Raw genomic sequence first — 22591 nt, 5'->3', positions numbered from 1 at the left:
CTAACGTGACATGACTTTTGTTTTGTTGCCTTATTCATTTATTTCTTTACTTTTGTTTTATTACCTTATTTATTTAATTCTCTACTTTTTCGTCCTTTTTGTCTTTTCTCTATGATCAATGCAAAATTTTAACAATTTTTAAGCCCATTCAACTCGGCATCATTCATGTTTAGCTAAGCATTCTTTGGTCAGCTCAAGGTCATATTATCCCCCGTTTAAGTTTCCAACACAGATCATATCTTCTCGATATTGGAAACTAAGCGACTAGTGTTGGGTTTGCGAATATTTTTCTATTTTTTTTTAATAATTAATTTCTAACACTCGTAATAACTTCCTGATATTAAAAACTAAGGGACTGGTGTTGAGATTAGTTTTTTTTTTCTAATAATGTTAAGAAATACAATTGACCCTAACTTGTTAGGAATCAAATGTTGTTGAACTGACCTTATGAGTACAACTAGAAGCCTATGTTGACAAGTACAACTTGGAATTAATGTGGACGACCTTATTTATAAATACAACTCTAGGCCCATGCGAGCGACATAAAAATCCACTAATACGATCTGGAAATGAAGTAATTCAACCTCGAAATTTGTTTGTCCAACCTGAGGATGTGCTAGCTCGACACGAAATATTATTTGTCAAGACCACGTGGCCTATATTTTGGGGAAATTACAAACCACAACTTGCCAAACCGTCTTCAACTGACAACTAGCTATAACTGCTCAAGAGAATGGGATAAAACTAATGGAGTAACCATCCACAACTGAGAGCCTATTTTAAGTGGAAAAGAGCATCAAAGGAAATGATTAGAAAAATTAACTAAAAAGCTCTATAAATGGCTAGTCTTAAAACCTTCTTATTTTTTATGAGATTAACAACACAACCACCCAAGAATTCTTTGATTTTAACTCATTTCCAATTCCTCTTTTTCATTTTCTTTTTTCTCATATACAAAACATCTTACTTAAGCATCAAAGGATTCTTGCCGAAACCCCCACCAGCGTGTATTAACCGTGTTCTATGGTTAGTAGTATAAGAAGTTATGGTTGAGCTGTAGTTTGAGCTTGGATTCGTGTTGTTATTCCCTAGACAAATAAATTCAAATGTTAAGGCAGTTTTTCTGCATCACCACCCTCCTTAAAAGACATTCATTAAATAATAATCCTTTGGTAATTAGCCCATGAGCGTACTAAGAATAGTAAAGGAAATCTACGGAATGACATACAATTGTTAATATTCCAAATTAAAGAAAAACATCATCGTTTATTTTTAAAAGAACGAGAGAGAATCACAGGTGCTAATTTTTACTCGAATAATTTTATACATATACATTTACTCAAAAAGTTAGCAAAGGAAAAAAAATGCATGAACTTATTAAAAACAAAAAATATTGAATTACTAAACAGAAATTTTATGCAACTTTTGTGAAAACTTCATTATTGTTTTGACTATCCCAACGGAGCCATGCGTCCTCTTTTAAATGACTCAACCAAATTGTCCAATGCAACACGAGATGACCCACCATCCCTCATCGCTGCTGCAGCTGCTTCTTTCATTGCCACCGCACGTTCCTTAACAGCTCTACCTTTCTCCGAGTCCATCAACTCACTAACTCGCTGCTCCAACTCGGCTGCGCTCACCAACCCGTCTCCTTCTTCTGACCGAGTCACCGCCAAACCCACCTTCATTTCCTCCACCACGACCGCTTTAATCATCTTTTGCTCGGCATACAGAGGCCAAGCCAACATTGGCACCCCGGCACAAACACCTTCAAGCACCGAGTTCCACCCGCAGTGAGTCACAAACTCGCCAACTGACTCGTGATTCAGTACCTCTACTTGCGGCGCCCACGATTCAACCACGAGCCCCCTATCTTTTGTTCTATCCAAGAACCCTTCAGGCAAAAGAGACTCCAATGAGCTTCGGTTCTCGACGCTGTCGGGAGCTGGAGCTCTCACGACCCAAAGAAACTTAACACCACTTCTGTCCAACCCAATGGCCATTTCTTTTAACTGCTTACTAGAGAACGATCCCAAGCTTCCGAAACAAAGAAACAGGACGCTTCGACTCGGTTTCGAGTCAAGCCAGCTCAAGCATTCATGTCGATCACGTCCTCGATTCTCTCCATTTCCTCCACCAACCACAGGCCCTATGCAATATAAAGGCGGCAACGTCTCCCCTGGAGTGCATTGTCCTTCTAGCATTGCTTTGATAGCTCTCTCTTCGAGCAATTCAAATGTGTTTACAATAACCCCCGCAGATTTTGCCATCGGGATGCCGGTGTCGACTAAGCCCTTGTATGCTTTACCCTCACGGTCATGCATGGGTTCCGCCATGTCTCTTGCTGGAAAAGGCGGTAATCCGGGGTAATTTAAAAGCATGCTGCCGAGTTCTCTGAAGCTCTTTGTGGTGTTTCTATGAAGAGTTGGTAAGTAGAGGAGAGCAGCGAGTCCGCTCCCTCCGGAGGTGAAGTAATAGTAAGTAGGGATACTGAGAGTACTCGAGGAAACTTGAAACGCGGGGTTGCAAAGGAAATCGATAACAAAGGCTTTCAGGTTTGAGCGTTTGGAAATTGTTATTAGGGTTTCGTGGAGATTAGGGTTGTTGAGCTCGCCAAGCTCGTACACTAAGGCTGGGAAGTCAGCTGGTGAACGTAAAGTGTCGGGTATGCGGGAAACCGGAGGAGGGAGCTGGTGGAAGGTAACGGAGGGAGCTGTGGCGGAGACGGAGGCGATGTAATCATCGGTACCGGCGCTTGATACGAACGGGGCGGTGGGGATTATGATGTCGATGGAGAAGCAAGGGTGGTACGTGAGTATCAATTTTCCTAATTCTACCATGGAATTTAAGTGACCTCTTCCTGGAGAAGTATAAAGGACAATCGTATCTTTCATTTTTTTTAATCTTTAATTTTACAAGTTAAAATAAAAAAAACAGTAGAAATGGTGAGAGATTACAGTGAAAGAGAATGAGAGTGATAAAGGGCTCCTCTGTGTTTGCAAACCGCAATACACTTTTATGCATCGACACCCACGACGAAAAAGTGGAAGCTTGTAGGCTACAGGTTTAAAAGGGCAAAGAATTGTTGGTTGAGAGAATTTGGTTGAAGTAAAGGGAGCTTAAAGATACTTTCACAAGTGGAGGAGGATTTTGGGGAAAACTATGTGGGTTTGATGGTTTCTTCTACTTGGCTTTAATGCCTTTTTGTAACTTTTGGGCTGAATTATTTATAGAAACCAGAAGGACTTGCGTGTTGGGCTCTGTTATCACTTATTTGACAGTTTGCTAACATAATTGACCTAACATATATTTTAGCCCGCATAGTACAACCTACCCAATTGATTTTTCAAAGCAGATGACTTGGCCCATGTTTACGCCGCTTGATTTAACTATCCCTTGACTCTTCTAGATTACTAGAGGGCACTGTTGGAAAGTGACGGAGAGAGTGGTGGCGAAGACGGAGGCGATGCAACCGTGGATACTGGAGCTTGTCTCGAATGGAGCGGTGCTAATCAAGTGAGTATCAATTTTCCTAATTTTACAATGAAATTTAAGTGACATCTTCTTGGAGAAGGATGCCTATAATTTAAAATTATTGGATGCTAAAAAAAAAAATCATAGCTCATGGAATAAAGTTTAGAATAAATTAGTTTTATTAATTTTAAGTAATTATTTTAAAAGATACAATATTATCAAACTAGTCCTCCATATGATTCATCTGTCAATTTAGTTTAGGTTTATAATCGTATATGCAATAAAGGTAAATTTATGCAAAGAAACATCCTTAAACTTTTATCCTTTTGGGGGTAAGAAAAATATATTAGGTATGTGAACATTAATTGATTGTAAGTTATTAATTTATAAAGCATTCCTATAATGTCATGTTCACAACAGTCAAAAAGATCAAAATGAGAATTATAATTCATTGCGATTAAGCCAATCTTGTAGCAATATTTGTGGCATGTTAATGCTGATCAATCTTAATTTATATCATTGGCTCGTCGAATATTGAAGTACAATTAATATGTCTGTGATATTGGAATAAAATATTTGTATCCCAAATTTACTAGCACATGAAATGTCATTCGGGTTATGAAATTATTTGATTAATGATAGTATAAAAAGTCAACTATTACCAAACACATGACATGTCATTTCTCTAAAATGTTGTATTCAAGAAGTATATAAAATCTCCTTTAATTTTTAAAAAAATTTCTAACTGTATTTCAATAGAACTCTCATTAAACCCACTTAACAATTAACTCAAATTTCTAGTTGGCAACTTAACTCCAACTTTTGCTTATGAGAAACAACTACTAAATCAAGTTTTTTACATTAAGGATCGTAGCTCTCAAGTAAAATAGGCGACATTCTCTTGTATTCTGTAATTTCTTTAAGCACAAGTTAAACTATGTGTTTGGCAGTCGTATGTAAATGAAAGAAAATCAAAATTCTTTGTAATTAAAATTATTCTCAACATTATTATGCTCCTTCATAAATTCAATAGGAGTCACTTTATATGTGTTCTAAGATTAATAAAAGTAGATAAAGATATCAATTTAGGGTTTAAGAAAAATATAACGGTCAACATAAAGATGGACTCAAAGAATAAAAATAATTTAATAATTAAATATTTTTTCCAAATATAGATTTTAGTGAGCAGCTTTGTGTGTTCAAATACAAATTATTATTACGAAGTATTTATACTATGACTTGAATATTTCGAATTTTCTTTTTAGCAAGGAGCAAAAATATAGAAATTGCTCGGTGGATGAAAGAAACCTAACGGTTTTCTGATTGAAGATCGGATGTGGAATGACATTTTCGATTGTGGAATGGTAGTTGTGCTGATGCTTGTAGATCCTTGTCTTCAAGCATCAACATCATCTGATAAATCGATCACAAAGACTGAACTTTTGGAATAAGCCAGTCGGCAACTATTGCTAAAAACCCCTCACGAAAAACTAAGCACGCACCTACTTTCACTCATGCAAGTGATCCAAGGCCATATAGTAGCTCAAGCCCAAACAGGTTAATTTATGTTTGGGCCCGATCGCATTATGGACTTTGGACTAAATTTCTTCTTGGTACTTTTTGAGAAAAATAACAACAATAAAGTAAAGAGTGAGACTACTGACACCCCTATAAATTTCTCGTAACACCTCTTTTCTTAAGTAACCCCATTAAAATATTTTAAAAAATTATAAAATTCTTTTAACACTTCCATTAATAACAAAATACCCTTAAATAAAATTTACTGTGTAAACTCTATTTTTTATTTTTTATTATTAAAACACATTTCGACAATCAGATCTCTTCCATTTAAAAGAAAAAGACAAGGTGCTTTCATTCTCTCTATTATAGCCATCGGTGATAAATTGCTCACCCGAAAATTAGAGAAAAAGACAATATTTTTTTTATTTATAAAATGAACAAAAAATATTTGACTTTTGAGTGAGACTTAATTAGAAATTATCCTTTTATATAATTTGAATAGAGGTTAAAATTGTAAAATAATTAAAGGAATTTTAAGAGGTGTTTAGAGAGGTGCCAACAGTCCCACTCTACAGTAAAATACAGAAGTCACAAACTCTCAATAGCAACAATTTTATACAAATTGATAACATAATAAAAATAAATCACATGCATCATTCATACGGTGTTCGCGTCAGTTGTACAACAAATTTGTAATTAGCCACATTTAGTTTTCGTAATTGCGCCCTTCACAGAATGGTTTAATTATCACATTATCTCTCCGATCCGAATAAATCAATGCGGAATCATTATAAATTAATGTAATCTTCATGGAATTCTGGTTTATTATCAAAGGCAGCAATTTGAGCTTCGAAAAGAAGCTTGCTAGAGAGAGTTTGCTAGAGAGAGCCGATCGTCTTGTTTTGTTGTTCTATTTGAAAGCTGCTGAGGGAACAAGAAACAGACGGCGAGCTGCTTAAGTAAATTACCGAGTGAAGTCAGCAGCTCGCAATATGAGACTAGACAAGCCAACAATAAGTTCACGTGGTGGATTTGGTGCAGCGCCCGTGATCATTCACTGGTTCTGGATAGCAGACAAATCACAGCATTTTTAGCACCCGACAAAACCCCATTGATGATGAAAGACAGCGATAGCCCTTGGATTCGTCACTCACTCTGTGCATCAATTATCTTAATTATAATATGGATAGGGACCCGTGACACATTGTGAGAAGCTTGTGGGTCACCAATTATAAGCAATGTATCTTTCTCATCCCACCCATTTTTCTTTTTTTTTAAAAGTACAATGATTAATTTTAGCCCATCAAATTATTGTGTCAAGTCGATGAAGACGAACGAGGAATATACATATATGTATATATATTTTCTAGATTTTTGATAAAAATGCGAACGTCCGTACTTAAAAAAAATTTCATTAATTAATAATCTCAAAAACAGGAAGAGCATACATGATTATTCATCTTTTTACTGTAATTTCCAGCATTTCGATCACTTCTTCTCTTTTGACAGCAGAGAAGGATTTCTGTTTAGAATTATAATGATACACGTACACTCACGTTACTTACAAAACAAAATGGAAACAATTATACATTTTACAAAACGTAGTAGGAAAATTCCCGTTAGGTTGAAGCATATATTGTATTGACAATATACTGGACGAACAAATTTAATTACAAAACTGTCAATCAAACGAGCTTTACTGTCATATTTCAAATTATTGATTTCATCCATGGAATGAAACCCAACAAAGAAATATATGACGCAGAAAATTGACTTCGGTTCTTGAGAATTTACGCCTATTTCTTAGATTTTGAAACCCTCCTGATCAAAACAACGAAACAAAGCAGACGATATAATACAAAGAAGCCAATCAAGAAGTAAATATTTGTCCATCTCTGCCTCTCATGTAGCCCTCTATTTTGCAACACATCACCTCCAGTCACCATGCACGTTGTGTTCTCTTGGTACCATAGTAGACACTTGGACGCAAGGCAGGAATACTCATTGATAAGAAGCGCGTCGAGGGCGTACTTGTACATTGAAAAGAAGTGCATGAATAGCCAATACTTGGGCATGCTGTCCTTTTTGATGAAGTAGCCAGAGAAGAGAAAAAACGCACCAAGAAATATTGTCACGAGTGAAGTTCCCGCAATGTAATTTGGTGCAAGAGAGCTCAGGAAAAGCACAAATGAATTAGCCATCAGGATTATGACCCATATGACCAAAACAAAGTAAGCAAAGGCTTGCCATGAAGCACAAAGCCCCACCAAGAAGTAAACTGAGACTGAGTAAATGATTGCAACGGCAAGCAAGTATGGCAAGAACACAAGGGTATTCGCTATGAGGTAACTCGAAAGGCGATAGACTCCACTTGAAGTCTCTCTCAATAGAATTGGCCTTTCATTGATAAAGATTGGGAGAGTTTCAGTTGTCGAGGAGAGGAGAAAAGTGAGAGTGAAGGCAAAGAGACCAAACCTGTTTTCAATTCCTTGCTTGTCATACCCAACATTGATAAAAATAGTGCCTAAAACAAGACCTACAATGAGAGCTTCCAATGTGTTTGTCAAAAGCAGCTGCCTTGTTCTGTAAATGATCTTCCAAAACCTGTTGTACAAAGTGCAAACTTCTTGGAGCCTTGAGCTTCTATATATTGTCGCCGTATGGTTCACTTCGTTATCGCAAGGAGAAGTTGCAGAACCATCGTCGTCATCACCACTAGGTGGTGTGTTCATAAGAGGCTTAGTATCATCATGAAGCTGGCTTAGTATTTCCATTGTGTATTCAAGGGCATTGAGCTGAGGAGGGACAGAGAAGCCACTGGAGAGCAAAAACGTTTCAAGTGAAGCAAGTGTGCCATGATGAACAACAGACCCTTTTGATAGCAGAAGGATTCTATCAATGGTGGAGAGGATTTTGAAGCTGGGTTGATGGATGGATAAGATCACAGTGCGGTGACGCGAGGCAGAGATGGATTTGAGGGTCTGCATAACGTTGAAAGCAGAGCGACTGTCGAGGCCCGAAGTGGGTTCGTCGAGAAGCAACACGGCAGGGTCGTGAAGGAGACTTAAGCCTATGGAGACACGTCTACGCTCACCGCCTGATAGATTATGAGCGAGCCTTGTGCTGGCCAAGTGTGCTAGCCTGAGCTCAGTGAGAAGGACCGTGATAATTGTGTCTATTTGGGATGTTTTGGGGACCAAAAGGCGAGCTGAGAAGAGAAAAGTTTCGTAGACAGTGAGAGAAGGGATGCATGCATCATGCTGAGGGACATAAGCTGAGAGCTTGCGGAATGATGAAGGCTTGATGGGGGATGAATTGAGGAGGATGGTGCCATTTGTGGGGGATGTTCGGGCCGATAAAATGTCGAGGAGGGTTGATTTGCCTGCCCCGCTTGGGCCAACAATTGCAAGGATTTGGGATGGATAGGCTGTGAGAGACACATTCTTGAGGATGTAAGTCGGTGGCTTTGATGAGCAAGCTTCGAAAATGAAGGATGGTATAATGCTGTTATTAGATTTGATGTATGAGATTGAAGAACCCGTCAACTTGTAGGTTTTAAGCGGTGGCGGCGGAGGCGACGGTGCCGGCAATGGTGGTGGTAATTCTTCTTCCATGAGACAAGAGGAAAGTTGAAGGGATGATAATTGGAAAGAGTAGGATGAACAGATGTGTTGGGAATATAAAGTCTCCATGAGGCTATTGGCTATTAGAGGACTGTAATGGTCATGGCCAATTCTTAATTCAATATTTTTTAATTACCACATTGGAGCTGATAGAGTTGAGCGTCTAGACATACCAAAACAAACTGACATTCAAAGGGTACAAATGTAAGAGGACCTATCAAACTACATACGAAGTACATTCTCTCGTGTCTTTTGTTAATTGGTTAGAGCCATGGGGCATGTAGTTTTTTTTTTTTTTTTTAATGAAACATGACTGTATCATGTAGTTAAGAAGTTGTAAGTTTGCAAGTTTCGTACAACTTGTCTTGTTAGATTCGATCGCATACAAATTTTAACCATTCATTTAGTCCTCTAGTAAAAGACTCCCCCAACATAAATTTAGATATGGATACGACGATACTTAATTAGATAACAATAAGAAATCATTAACCCCAATCCACTATAAAAATAAAAAGTATTGCATTAAGTCTCAATACTTGATTTAAGTCCATATTTTGTGAACAATTTAAACCCCATCCCACGTATATAAACTTACGGAGAAACTCTAAAATATTGTTATAGCAGGACAATTATTTCATAAACGGTGTATATTTTATTATATTTATCAATAAGTACTTTGTTTATTGGTAGTTGTAAGGTCAGACTCGACACAGTGGCCAAACTTGTGGACTAGGAACCATGTGAGTAAGAGCAAATAAGCAATAGATGACAAAAGACAGGCCGCAAAGAAATTCTCGCTTTGAAATCGAATCACGAGTTCACAGTTTCACCTCTCTCTCTCATATGACTCTGCAAAATTTGGCGTCTGGCCAGCCTATGCTAGAGGATGAGCCTAAATTTTAAGTAACTTGTTTTAGTCCGTGAATTCTCCATTGTCATTCACAAGTGCTACTTTGCTGGCATCACGCATGAGGGTTAACAATTCAATGATACTTGTGAAGATAAAATGGTTTTTTAATAATAATATGCCAGTTTTATATTCTATTTCTTCCCCTAGCCGGCCAATTTTTAAGGAGTGAAGATAAATGCTTTTATTTGTATACAACTATCAAGAGTTTTCTACGATTATTGAAAGCCCGTAAATCCCATCCGCATAGCTTGAGGCCCATTGTATCTCAGTGGTAACAGACCCAAAAAGTGGTTGTCCAATCATTACAATTCACAATCCACCCGCCAAAATCCAAAGTTTATCAGCCCAATCTCCCTTTCAAACTCATCAATCCTTTTGGAATACGTTGCCTTAATATTGTAATTTCAGAAGAGCAGAATGTACATATCACAAGTCACAACCTAAAAATTTCTTAACTAAAATTAGGAATGATAGAATTCCTTTGTATCATTGATGTACAAGGTGCTCGTCTCATTTAGATTGAGATTCAAATATATGCAGTAAAATTTCACTGTAATTATAATGTTGAGGCCCAAAATAGTTTACTATTATAAGAAAGTTATAACTTAAAAAAGATGTAATTGCAAAATTATATTCCTTTTATTTATTTACCCTCAGTGCAAGTGATATAAAAAGAAAAGAATATAATATATTGATAATTAATTAATGAAGCATGTAAAGACAATGATAAAGGAGATAGAAATAGTTTCAAAAAATTAGTACATATATTTATATAATGCTAGGATCATGCAAAGTCATCTTAGAAGTCTAAAGAAAAGAATAAATCATTTTCTCAACTAATTCTAGAAAAAAAAATTTATTCCATCTTGAACTTTTAAGGTAAAAAAGCTTCTTCTTTTTTTGACATAATAACAATAATTATTATTGTGTGGTGACAATTTCCTTATGACACAATCTAAAATTATTATATTTTATTATAATGTGGATATTATTCTTATTTATAATTAATCTAAATTGTGACTAAAATTTCATATTACCATATAGTAGTATAAACAAGTTTTATTGTATTTGAGTATTAAAAAATTAATTGAATGAATATTGAAATTTTCAAAAAATTAAACAAGTTTTATCGAATATTGAGTATTATACTGATTTTGTCTTGAATAATAAATCTAAACAAAAATATATTCCAATCATGTTTCGATAGAAATCTTGAATTTTTTGAGTGACGAATTTTTTTTTATCATATTATATCATAAACTACATGTCATACGTATATAACATATCTGTCTTATATAATGTTATTAAAATGACCTGTCATATATATAATTTATTAAACCAACATTTTTTGAAAATTTAGATTTTTGAACATTTGAGATCTCAATCAAAATTTTTAAAATTTTCAAATCCCACCCCAAAATAGTATTCTCGAATTTCATTCCAAACGGACCGAAATCTCGAATTTTTCGAGATAACTAGAAACTACCTAGAAACTGCATCCCCTTTTTTTTTTTTTTTAAAAAAAAAAAAGGTCGAAAGCGACCTGCCCACCAACTAAAACGAAAAGGGCAAGGCATCTGAACTGTTCCGGAAAGTTCTCCCGAATAAATAACTTGTAATAAAATTACCAACTAAACTAAAAATAAATAAATTTAATGAGACCATATTCTGTAATTATTGACGACTTTTAACGAAGAAGCAACATGAAACAGGAAGCATATATGCCCATATTAACCCCACCAAAAAAGGAAAAAAAAAAGCATAACTGGGGCCCCCAATGTTTTTTTTTTCTAATAATTTCTGGAAATCGCAAATGGGCCCCATACAGAGATAGACTCTAGAAATCATCGCCGTCGTAACCAAGATCATCTTCGACCTTTTCCGCCGCTTCATCAGCAATGTGGTCTTCCAACGCGTCAACGCCCTCAGCCAATGCCAGTCCACCCAGTATCCCCCCTACAGCACCCACAGCCAATCCCGTCCCCATCCCGCCAAACTTACTCTTCTTTTTCTCCTCAACTTGACCGTAGTACCCTCCAGGTGGAGCAGCCCCGTACGCGCCGTAACTTGGCTGACCGTAAGCCGGCGGTGCGTTGTACGCGCCGTAAGGATAACCGCTCGGCGGCGGAGCCGTTGCGTAGTAAGGATCCTGCGGCGGCCGGCCGTATGGGTAACCGTACGGCGGCGGGGCAGGGTAGTCGCGGGAGCCAGATGGCGGGACTCCATAGGGAGGTGTGTGGTACGCGCCAGGGGGAGAGTATCGGGATTCTCTAACGGCAACCTTAACATCGACTTTCCCGTGGGGCCTACCGGATGGTCGCTTGAGCTTCAACGTGAGCGACGCGCGCTCGCCCAATCCGACGTCGTTGATGACATCCTTCAGCTTGAGCTTGGCCGAGCCGATCAGCTTCTTGGTGTCCTCCTCGTTGCCGGCGTGGACTACGTCGATGATGAGAGTGGTGTCGTCGTCGACGGGACCGGGCAGGGGGATGGCGAGGGTCTCGTCCCAGTAAGGGCACGTGTCGCCCTCATCGTCGACCTTGGTGGAGCATTTCTTGTTTGGGTCGACCCAGAGGACGGCGTACGGCCTGTTGGGGCCGTGGCGCCAGTTGACGTTCTTGAGGTCCTTGGCGGAGGTGATCGTCACTTCCACTTCGTAACGAGAAGCCATCGGGATTTTCTAGAAGATATAGAAAGACGGAATGACTGTGTTGGAGGAATAATGTTAAGAGGCCATGGGGTATTTATATAACGTAATAAATGAAGCTTAGGGACTAAGAATAGTGCCATGTATGGTAATGTTGGTATTGATGGACGGGTGGCGGTTTCTTACTGGGGGAGGTGAGTTTTGAGAGCCAATGGGATGAAGGTTAGGCAGGCGTGCCTTCGGGAGTCAGCTTGAGGGAGGCGAGTTCAAGGGAATGTGCATCTGGCTTTTTCGCACGTAACGTCATTGGGCATTGGCGGGTGGGTCCAGCCACGCGGGACGCACACGGCATTTGCATTTTTTCGGCATTTTTCATGGCAGTGGGTGTGTGGTTTTCACCTTTCACCTTTTAGTTGGATGGGGCTTATCAATATGTAAAGCCCATTGCACTTTTCAAATTTCCTTTTGGGCTCCATTCAAAAAAATTTCATTTTGGGCTAAAATTAGAGAAACAAGGTCGATAATTACGTACAGATTACGGGATGCAAGGCAAATGCCAATGTACATCTTCGTATGCATTGAAAAGACAAAAAAAAATGGTCCTGGCCCATTGCTAACTAATTCACAAAGGCATGCTTGTCATTTCTGAAAGCAACGGGGCATTGCAATTCTTGAGGGAATATTTGCAACGTTCATCAGAAAATGATCTTTCCCTCGGCTTAATTGAAAAAACAAAAGATTCAGTTTCCTTGGAGAAGAGTATGAAAGAAATATGAACAAAGATATCGTAGAATTTTTTTAGATTATTATGAGTAGTAAGAGTGACGTTTCAGTTTCCTTGGAGAAGAGTAACTAAAAAAATAAAAAAAAACATATGAACAAAAATATTGTAGAATTTCATTAGATTATTATGAGCAGTGAGAGTGAGGTGACGTGATGGGCTCACGGCTATGAACCGACTACAGAATATTATAAACTCTTACTAAAGGCCCAATTTTGCATTATTTGAGGCCCAGTTCTCGTTCAGCTTGCAGGCTCATCGAATTGACAACTCGTGTTATGGCCATCATTCATGATCCATTACTTGCGGCTTCCCCATCGGCTTTTGAAATTAAGGGTCGTTTGGTATTTTTTTTTTTCAATTGATGTTTTTTAAACTCTTTTTAGAAAAGGAAAATAATGTTTTTGATGTGATATCTTTAAAAATAAAAATATGTTTGGTAGCTTATTTTTAATACAACATATGACAATGAAAACAACGAAAACATGTTTAGTTGTTTGTCTTTGGAGACAGTGAAAGAGTGGAAAAATTATTTTATTAATTAAGATTTTTTTAATAATGACATTTTACTCTGTGAGTTTATGCTATAATTATCAAAATTTGTGATCCATCATATGTGTATTGGTATTGTTCATGTTGATGTATATATTTATGTATGTATGTATGTATATTTTTAAAAGACATAAAATTAATATATTATTATCTTATAAATATATAGATACATACATCGATATTTATACGAAAGAGTGTAAGATAGAAGAGTTATATTATCTCATGATAATTCTTAAACGTAACTTACCATAAAAAAATTAAAATCATTAATTTATTTTAAAACACAAAATAAAAGTTATGCTAAGTTACATAAAATCAAGTAATTTACATTATTCAAGTTAAAATAATTTTTATCTAGTATGTATCTATTTATTTTAGAGAATCCAAAATTAATTAATTTAGTGGCATACATTTTATATTAATTTCGTCGTCGTATGGAGGTAGTTTTCTTTTGCATAATAAATGCAATTTTGATTATCTAGAATGATAACTAATATAAAAGAATCAAAGAAAAAAAAGGGTGTTCGAAAAAACTGTAGTCCTATGAGAAGCCTTCGGTTTATCACTTACATTAATATATTATTAGAAATATAAAACTTAAATAAAATATTATAAAGCATCATTCATTTGGCAAGTAACTTGATAGCATGTGTTGGACTAGTAGAATAATTCCATCCCTTGTAGTGGGACTTGCGTAAAATGAATATTGAAGAATAGCATAAAGTCTTTTCTTCTTTTCTTCACAATTTCTCATCTCATTCTCATCGAAAATCGTCGTAACAATGCAGAAATAAGGGCTGCCAAACATATTTTCTTAATTTTTGTTTTTTTTTTAAACGAAAAACACTGAACAAAAAACGTTACCAAACAGGTCTTAATCTTCCGAAGGAGTGACAAGACCCGACTAAACGCCCGGAAAGGCGGGAAAAAATATGAGTCTAAAAAATTGTCTTGTTTAAATTGAAACCCAATATTTCATGGTACACATATTACATTGGTTTAATGATTTTATAGTTCAAAAAAGTTCCAAAAGACAAATTAAGTTATTTTTCTTTTATTCTAAAAATAAATACCGCTATTTAGAGTTATTATGCCTTGATTAAGTTATTTTTCTTCAATATTCTACGTATTTGTAGAATATCCTATAAACTTTTCTCTTGCAAGTACCATGTCAAGAGAAGAGATTTCATGAGAATATTTATTTAATCTCTAAACGATGAAGGATTAGCCTCCTTTGGATACATCCATACCCTTTTATATACAGTTGTTCAGCTAGTCGAAATTGCCTCTTACGCTTCAGATAAAAGTAAACACAAATTAAATAAACACTATAATAATAACAATAATAAAACACATATACAAATCCTTACCCTACATATCAACTCCTTCACTGAAATTATTTTTGTATTTCTTATATATATCACATTTAAATTTGTACTCACAGTATCAATCAATGTGCTTTTACGTAAAGCGCACGGTGCACATAACACAGAATCATTATTGCATGCATTTGCTCCCGAAAATTAATGTGATGATTAAATTCAGAACACAACACCCACATCTAGATTCTTACACCATAGCCTTGGGGTTTCACAAATTCCCAGAACAATATATTTATAGCAAAATTCAAAACAATAATCAAATAAAAAGACGGATCCAATGAACACAATAAACAATCTTCAATATTGGATCATAATGTTTCCTAACCAAACACATCCCCTTACCCCAATAAGAAAGCGAAAATTGGGAAAACGAGCCCACATGATTCTTTAACCGTCTGTTCCCCAACCCAGTTGCTGCACTAAGACAAAAATTAGGGACACAAGATCTACTGAGGAAGCACAACAAATCTAAAGTTCATCGAACAAAAATATGGTGTCTGGCCTTTGTTTCTGTGTTGTCTGTTGTTGATTTCTTGTATTATATTTGTTGAAGTTACATTTATTTGACACTTGTAATTCTTTCCATTTTCATCCGCAGTTTGTTCTTGCTGATACAATGAACCACTTTGTTCTTTCTTAATGGAACGAAATAATCTTTCATCCTCACGAGCAACATTTTGTACGAATGGAAAAGCATTTAGAACATGACACATGAGTTTGACGTTAGAAATATTTTTTAGATGGAAAATTTCGTCTAATGTTCTGCTAATGCATTGCCGTGTTTATGACTTTATACTTTTGCTTAATTTTTATTTTAGTTGTTACGATTTATAGATATATACCAATCTAGAATCCGTTGAAAATTTTATTAAATATATACACTCCGAGTATAATTTTGAAATATACGTTAAATTGAAGGTGAGATTTTTTATCCGAACATGTAGGGAGATGTATCTATTTTTGGGAGAGACTACAAAAATAGATAATGTTTATAGCAATTGCTAAGCTACTGCGGATGTAACTTTATGAAAACAATATTGATAGAGCCACAACTATATTGTACAAATAAGTGTGTACAAACTGACGTGGCATGAGAAGATTGGTTATATAAAATCATCATGGTTTTACAATAGAGTAATGATATAGTCACAAATTCTTGTACAAACTGATGTGGCATGATAAGGTTGGTTGAATTAAATATCACTTGGCCCACATAATTTATTTTTATTATTTTATATTTTCATTCAACCAATGAATTAATGTCACGTCATTTTGTACAAAATAAATTTATACAAGAATTTGTGTTTGTATCATTACTCTTTACAATAATTAAAAAAGTAATTGTTATCACTTTTCGGCCCTGTTTGGGATTACTTTTGGGAGAGTTAAAAGTGATTTTAAAAATCTAAAAGTTAATTTTAGTGTTTGGTAAAAAAAAATCAAAATTACTTTTGCCAGAATCAGCTCCTCCTACAGCTGATTTTGAAAAGTAGAGAATGAGTAACTTTTAGATTCTGATTTGGAGAATCAATTTTATCATTTAATATAAGTACATAAATATCTTACATTATTACTTAAACCCGAAATTATCTATTTAAATTAGAAATAAAATTAATATTTTATAATTTTTTATTATAATTAACACACACTTTCGTTTACCCTATTCTTCATATTTTGTGTTCTATCAAAACTTCTCTAATGCAACAAAGCAAGATCCAGTACGTGTTCCATCACCATATTCAATAACAGTAAGTGATTCATCACCCTTTTCATGCATATTCAATGTAATTTTTATTATAATACATGTACATTTTTATATGTATAAGTAAATTTCATCCTACATTATGTACATTTTAGTCATTTATTTTCTTATAGCAGTTTAACAATAAGATTTACCAAACACCCATAATTACTTTCAAAATTCACAATACTTTTGAAAATAAAATTTACCAAACACTTAACTGATTCTCTTCACACCTGATTATTTGTACAGCACAACTAACAACAATTATTTTAAAAGCTGCAGTATTACCAAACTCGCCCTTCATCCAATCTCTTCATGCTGCATAGTTTATATATACTAATTCGTACAAAACAGCTTGTGGCCTTATCATTATTGTTATGAAAATAATGCAAAAAAATAATAATAAGTTATGGGGCTGGCATGTGTTTTATTGAGGACTGTAACTTACATAAGCAGTAACTTTGCAAGACCCCATATTTATATCATTTACAAGGAACTCCAAAATTATGCCGTCTGCTCACTAGATCATCTGTCCCCTAGATTTGCTTTTTCTTTTTTCCCCCCCTGAAAGTTCTCTGTATTTATTAATTTATTTGCAATTTTACTGTTCGAAATAGAGGGTAGTCTTGTTCCGGGGCAATAAGGGGGACCAGGGCGTACAGTGGAGGCTTCACTGAGTGAGGTGGGATTTGGCATTTGCTGCCAATGAATAAATACGATGTTGCCTTGGAAATTTTGCTTTGCTTGCTGAGTCTTCAAACTCATTAATGACTCCCAGCAGTCGTTTTCTCTTTTGAAAATTTGAAACTTCAGATTTTTCAATCTCAAATTTATTAGTTTTCTTTCCTTCTTTTATTGTCCTGTCCCCGACACCCCCTTATCTCTCTAACACTGCATATAACTAATCACTATCAGTCTTTATTGTAATAAGATAAATTTTATATCTCTAGAAACATCTTCAAGTCACACGTTTCTTAATCTGATGCGAGCGATATTAATTTCAAACCAAAATTCTGTTCTGGGTATTTTAGATATGAATTTAATTGCATGCTGATTGCTGATTTATGATACATTATTGTATATCAACCAGCAGTCGCAATTGTATATTTTTGTGAACAAAAAGAAAAAAAAATAGATCAGGCTATAATTCAAATCAATAAAACTTAATTACAGAAGCCTCAGGTTTTATTATTTGGGCTAATTAAAAGTATAATAATAACTGAGAGCGTTCATGTGGTAAGGGAACTTTATAGCAACTTCCAGGGTGTAACGGGGAGGCAAATTGAATATTGAAAGTGGACGATAATAGGATTGGTGGGCAGAGGGAGACTCAAAGACCAGAGAGAGCATCTGCTTCTGTTTATCTATGACTGTGAAAGTGCTTTTTTAATTCTTTTTTTCTCTCACTTTTGAAATCAAATTAAGACTTTAAACAAAAACTAACACAATGCTTTCTTACCATTCAAAAGTGCTTTTTCAAAAGCAAAATGTTTGCCAGAAGAATAGTGTTTTACTCTGAGATCATCATATGCTTGGTCATTTACTTGCAGTCTTGAAGACTTGAACAAAAAGAAAAAGGTTTAATTAAAGAAGCTTTGGCACAACTTTCACAGCTCTTTCTTAAAAATAAAACCTGCTGGACTTTAGTAAGAAGCTCTCTTACTAGTTAGTTAAATGTTATTACAAGTAATAACAAACCGATCCTTGTATTTTTCATTTTTTGTCAGTTCTTTTTTCCTGCTCATTTTGTATCTAAATAGGTCCCGTCCCAGTTCCCAGTTCCCAGTTCCATCTCTTGAAATGAACAAATTAGCTTATAATATTGAAATCTTGACAAATGCATTGCAAGAGTATGTAGACTGTCACCTAACTTAAAAGGGTTTTGCAACAACTTCAGAATGAGTCAGGGAGCTATATAATGCGAATGAAAAAAATTGTGTTCTGAAAAGAGAAATCATTAAAAGTTAGGGGCTTTTTGATGTTATTAACCAATGTGTTTATTATCCACTTGAAAAATGTGATTGGATCACTGATCTCTTGAGTCTTTTTTTTTTTTAACTTTTTTCCCCCCTCCTCAAGAAAGACTATTTAGTCTTCGCCTGGCGAAAAAGAGGTTTGGGGAACAACCACTCTACTTGGACAGAAAGGAAAATTAGTTGGCTTTGGTTTTGAAGCCAAGGTAGCAAGTTTCTTTGATGAAATGATGTGATCAATAGGCAAAATGTTTTTTTTTTTTTTTCTTTCCTGAGAAAAAGCCAATTTTAGCCCTCTCAGTCACAGACCAAGACCGAACCCAAAACCCTTCGAGAAAGTGAATGGAAAGAGAAAATAGATTGCAATCCTGTGAAGTCATTTCATTTCAGTTTCAGAATCTGAAATGATATCACACATCTGATATGATGATCCGAACGGCTAGCTCGTACCCTTTCAAAGGTGACATCATTATGAATTGCGGAACTCAATTTAGAATAGTTAAAAGAAGAACCAAAGATCCCGTATCAGAATTCCTTTCAAATTTTTCATAATGACCCATCATCAATATACACAAGACAATAACAAGTAACAACAACAGCAGCGACAAACAAGTGATTCTATTTCACTCAATATATAGCCATCATCATAACCAACCAAACGTGACCAGTAACAACAACACAACAACCCTACGCTAGCTTTTCTCTGTTTTCTTTTACAACAACAAATTACGAAGCTGTCCTGTGCAACAATGTTCCTTTTCCTGTCTATAGATTTCAATTTCATTGACAAACAGTTTCTTCTATTTTTATTTTCCCGCTTAAATTCTTTCTTCATTGGATTTTCTTGCTGATATGAACTCTGAAGATGATGAATCGCTGCTGAATCTTGAAAACAGAGATGAATCTGGAAACAAATGAAAGACAAATGTCAACCTTGTTGAGCTAAACTACGATAACAAATATATTCAAAATTTCGAGGCTAATCTATATGCAGAAACATGTATATATACCTCTAGAAAACAAACTGCTGAAAGTCTCTTGCGAAGAACAACTTGTAGATCTTGATAATGAAGAAGAATCTGATACAAAAAATACAGAAAATTGAATCAAGACAATTCAAGTTAACAACCCAATTAACAAAAAAATAAATTAACTTGGTTAAACATGCAACGATTTAATAAAAGAAAAGGATTTGCTACCTCTAGAGTTGAAAGAGTTTTTGCAATGAAGAATGGCGCTTTGAATCCCATCATGCTGAAGAAGCAACGAATCATCTCTTCTAGCCGGCGACATAACTGCAGCAGCCGAAACCGATTTGCTCTTGCTCAGATGCTTAAACCCCGCCGGAATATTCCCTTTCTTCTCTTTCTTCGCCGGAGATGCTGTCGGAGAAGAGGAAGAAGCCTCCGTTAGCTCCTCAGGAAACCCCGTCTTGCCATTCTTCTTGGAAACTCTGACATACAATGGCTTGATCAGCTTCAAGTATTTCTGTATCACATCCTTTGAAAATCTCTTTGATGATGATGATGAGGAGGAGGAGGATGAGTCAGTATGGATGCTTTCTTTGTGTTTTGTTTTTCTCAGACTTGAAGCTCTAGTGAACATTGAAAGATTTGAAGCATCTTCAACTCTGAACTTGATTGTGAAGAGCTTGTTCTGTTTTCTTGTTGACTCTGTTTTCTCCATTACCCCCGTTTTCTCTGTTTTGAGTGTTGCCATAGATTTGGGTTTCTTGAATATAGCCACCCGAAGCTTTGGAGCAGATTTAAGCAGGGAGATTGGAGACTGGGCTTTTAAACTTGAGCTTGAGCTGGGCTCGATTGGCAAGATCTTTCTTTTGGACAAGACATCGGTGGGAGACAAAGAGGAAAGCGTCGCGGTCACTGTCTGTTGTTGGCTCTCTTTGCTGTTGGTGTTCTTTTTGTTGTCGCAATCAGAAACAGTGAGCTCCAACTCAAAGAATGAGTCATCCCCTTCATCCAACTCGCTCTCCGAACAAACCACAAGACTGGGAGCAGCTTCAACTTCCATGGCGGTGGCGGCGGCGGTGGTGGTGTCATTATCTTCATTAAGGGCTTGATTTTCTTTCATGGTGGGTCTCCAAAACTTGAGAAAGCTGAGAGTTTCCATTGCGTCTGTTGAAGCTCGAAAGAGAGAAAAAGAGAGACTAAATAGAAATGGCTTCGGTTTCTTTTCCGGAATATTTTGGTGGGCTTTTATATTTGGTTTGAGAGAAAGAGAAAGAAAAAGAGTGAGGTTTTTGAGAAATTTAAAGGGACAAAAAAGAAAGAAAGTACTTTTGCACTGCGTTTTATGGTTGCGTATTGCAGAACTGAAAATGGTGTTTTCCAGGGGCTGCCGAGAGCCTGATGATGAAATATAAGCAGCTTTCTTTTTCTTAGGGAGCAAATATCATTGGTATCCCTCAAACTTTTTATAATAGCAATTTGAACTCCACTGGAATTTAGTGTTATACAAATAATCCCTCCAACTTTTTGCACTGCGTTTTTTTGGCACTAACAATGAGGACTAAAAGTTCATATTTTTGAATTAATGGAACTGGAACTGTTATTATGAAAGAGTAGGGGGTGTTGTTGTTTAGATACTAAAAAGTAAAAAAGTAATACGCCTGATTAAATTTGTACCCAGAGTTTGTTTTGTACGTTTGGTTTAGTCGTTGTAGTTTAGTTGGTCACAGACTGAACACGTGAATATCAATGCATTACACATTTTTTACTTTTTTTTCTTTTTATTTTTTTGATTTGTGAGAGAGAGAGAGAGAGAGAGAGAGTCAGATCAGAATTCAAAGAAGAAATAGGAGGAGAGGAGTGTGGCGTATAGTCTATAAAGCTGAGTCTCTCACTTAGACTACGTATCCACACCCACCTTACGGAACGGAAGCCAGAGGGGGGCAGAGCTCTTCCTTCAGTCTTGTCTCAATTGTGTATTATTAGACCCACGCGCACTTGTTTCTATTTCTTTCAACACATTTACGACCTTCATTATTATTTTTTCTCATCCTCCCAATTAAAAAAAATAAGAAACGCTCCCGAGGACGACATTGTTCGCATTATATTGAGTGATAATATCAGCGAATGACATTATTTCTGTTATATTGAGTGATATTGTCAATTACTCAATCACTTTGGTATGGCGGTAGATCGAGTTTGGTGAGTATTGTTATTCTTGAGATCAACTTAAAAAATAAAAATATGAATACAAGTAAGATATTAAAAATTTAAGTTATCTATAATTATATGAGGTGGGAACGACTAAAGATTGTCATCTATGAGTCTGATTTAAAAATAATCTCGTCCTGATTGATTTTAAGGATAAAATAAACCGTTCCTATCTTCGAACTAGTCATTGTCTTATTAATTGATCTTTTGTTAACAATTTACTGAATTTGCTTAATAAATTAATGGAACACGTCGCGAAATTGAAGACAAAGTGAAGTACTTCTAAGTTCTAAATATTTTTAAGAGTTAAACATAAGGATTAATGAGAACATAATGTGAGACACGTTATGGAATATGAAAATACGAATATGAAAATGCTAAAATTTTCATTTAACAAAGTTATCGTCAATTATATTGTTATATTATTTTATCTTTGAGTTCCCATAGTCATTGCACTAATCATTTATAGACAAAAACCGATTTTGACTTTTGTAGTGCAACAATCAACAATGTAACAAGTTAAGCAAACTCATTAGGTCCTCTTTACTGTCTGCCAAAATTAGAATTTAGAAAGGAAAACAAAAAAAACAGAATTGAGAATCAATTTATTTTTTTGGAGCGCGTTTTTGGTGTAAATGCAAAAGCCATGAGAGGAGAGTGATGAGAAAACTTCCAAAAAGAGGTGAAAAAAAGAAAAACAAAAGAGAAAAAGGCCAAAAAGAAAAAGACTCAAAAAAAAAACAAAAAGAGAGAGAGAGAGAGAGAGGAGACGCAAGGTAAGGTAAGGTCATGTTAATAATAA

At 35.7% G+C, this 22591-nt stretch overlaps 4 protein-coding genes across 4 annotated transcripts; all 4 read right to left on the bottom strand.

Annotated features, from left to right (window-relative positions):
• Positions 1–1422: 1422 nt before the first annotated feature.
• On the bottom strand, positions 1423–2914 carry LOC18032110 (anthocyanidin 5,3-O-glucosyltransferase). The gene has a single exon (XM_006422020.2). The coding sequence runs from the start codon at positions 2895–2897 to the stop codon at positions 1452–1454; it is 1446 nt and encodes a 481-aa protein (XP_006422083.1). The 5' UTR covers positions 2898–2914; the 3' UTR covers positions 1423–1451.
• Positions 2915–6622: 3708 nt separating this feature from the next.
• On the bottom strand, positions 6623–8849 carry LOC18031275 (ABC transporter G family member 8). Its single transcript, XM_024186120.1, has one exon. It carries the CDS (start codon positions 8688–8690, stop codon positions 6795–6797), a length of 1896 nt encoding a protein of 631 aa, XP_024041888.1. The 5' UTR covers positions 8691–8849; the 3' UTR covers positions 6623–6794.
• Positions 8850–11178: 2329 nt separating this feature from the next.
• LOC18033367 (protein SRC2 homolog) lies at positions 11179–12265 on the bottom strand. The gene has a single exon (XM_006422018.2). The coding sequence runs from the start codon at positions 12200–12202 to the stop codon at positions 11369–11371; it is 834 nt and encodes a 277-aa protein (XP_006422081.1). The 5' UTR covers positions 12203–12265; the 3' UTR covers positions 11179–11368.
• Positions 12266–19133: 6868 nt separating this feature from the next.
• LOC18032098 (probable membrane-associated kinase regulator 5) lies at positions 19134–20944 on the bottom strand. Its single transcript, XM_006422017.2, has 3 exons — positions 19810–20944; positions 19621–19689; positions 19134–19514 (listed from the first exon to the last, which is right to left on the bottom strand). The coding sequence occupies exons 1-3, from the start codon at positions 20738–20740 to the stop codon at positions 19429–19431; spliced, it is 1086 nt and encodes a 361-aa protein (XP_006422080.1). The 5' UTR covers positions 20741–20944; the 3' UTR covers positions 19134–19428.
• Between the last annotated feature and the right edge of the window lie 1647 nt (positions 20945–22591).

The sequence above is a fragment of the Citrus clementina genome, unplaced genomic scaffold (assembly GCF_000493195.1).
Source record: "Citrus clementina cultivar Clemenules unplaced genomic scaffold, Citrus_clementina_v1.0 scaffold_9, whole genome shotgun sequence".
Taxonomy (NCBI): domain Eukaryota; kingdom Viridiplantae; phylum Streptophyta; class Magnoliopsida; order Sapindales; family Rutaceae; genus Citrus; species Citrus x clementina.
This window is presented reverse-complemented; position numbering and strand designations above follow the sequence as displayed.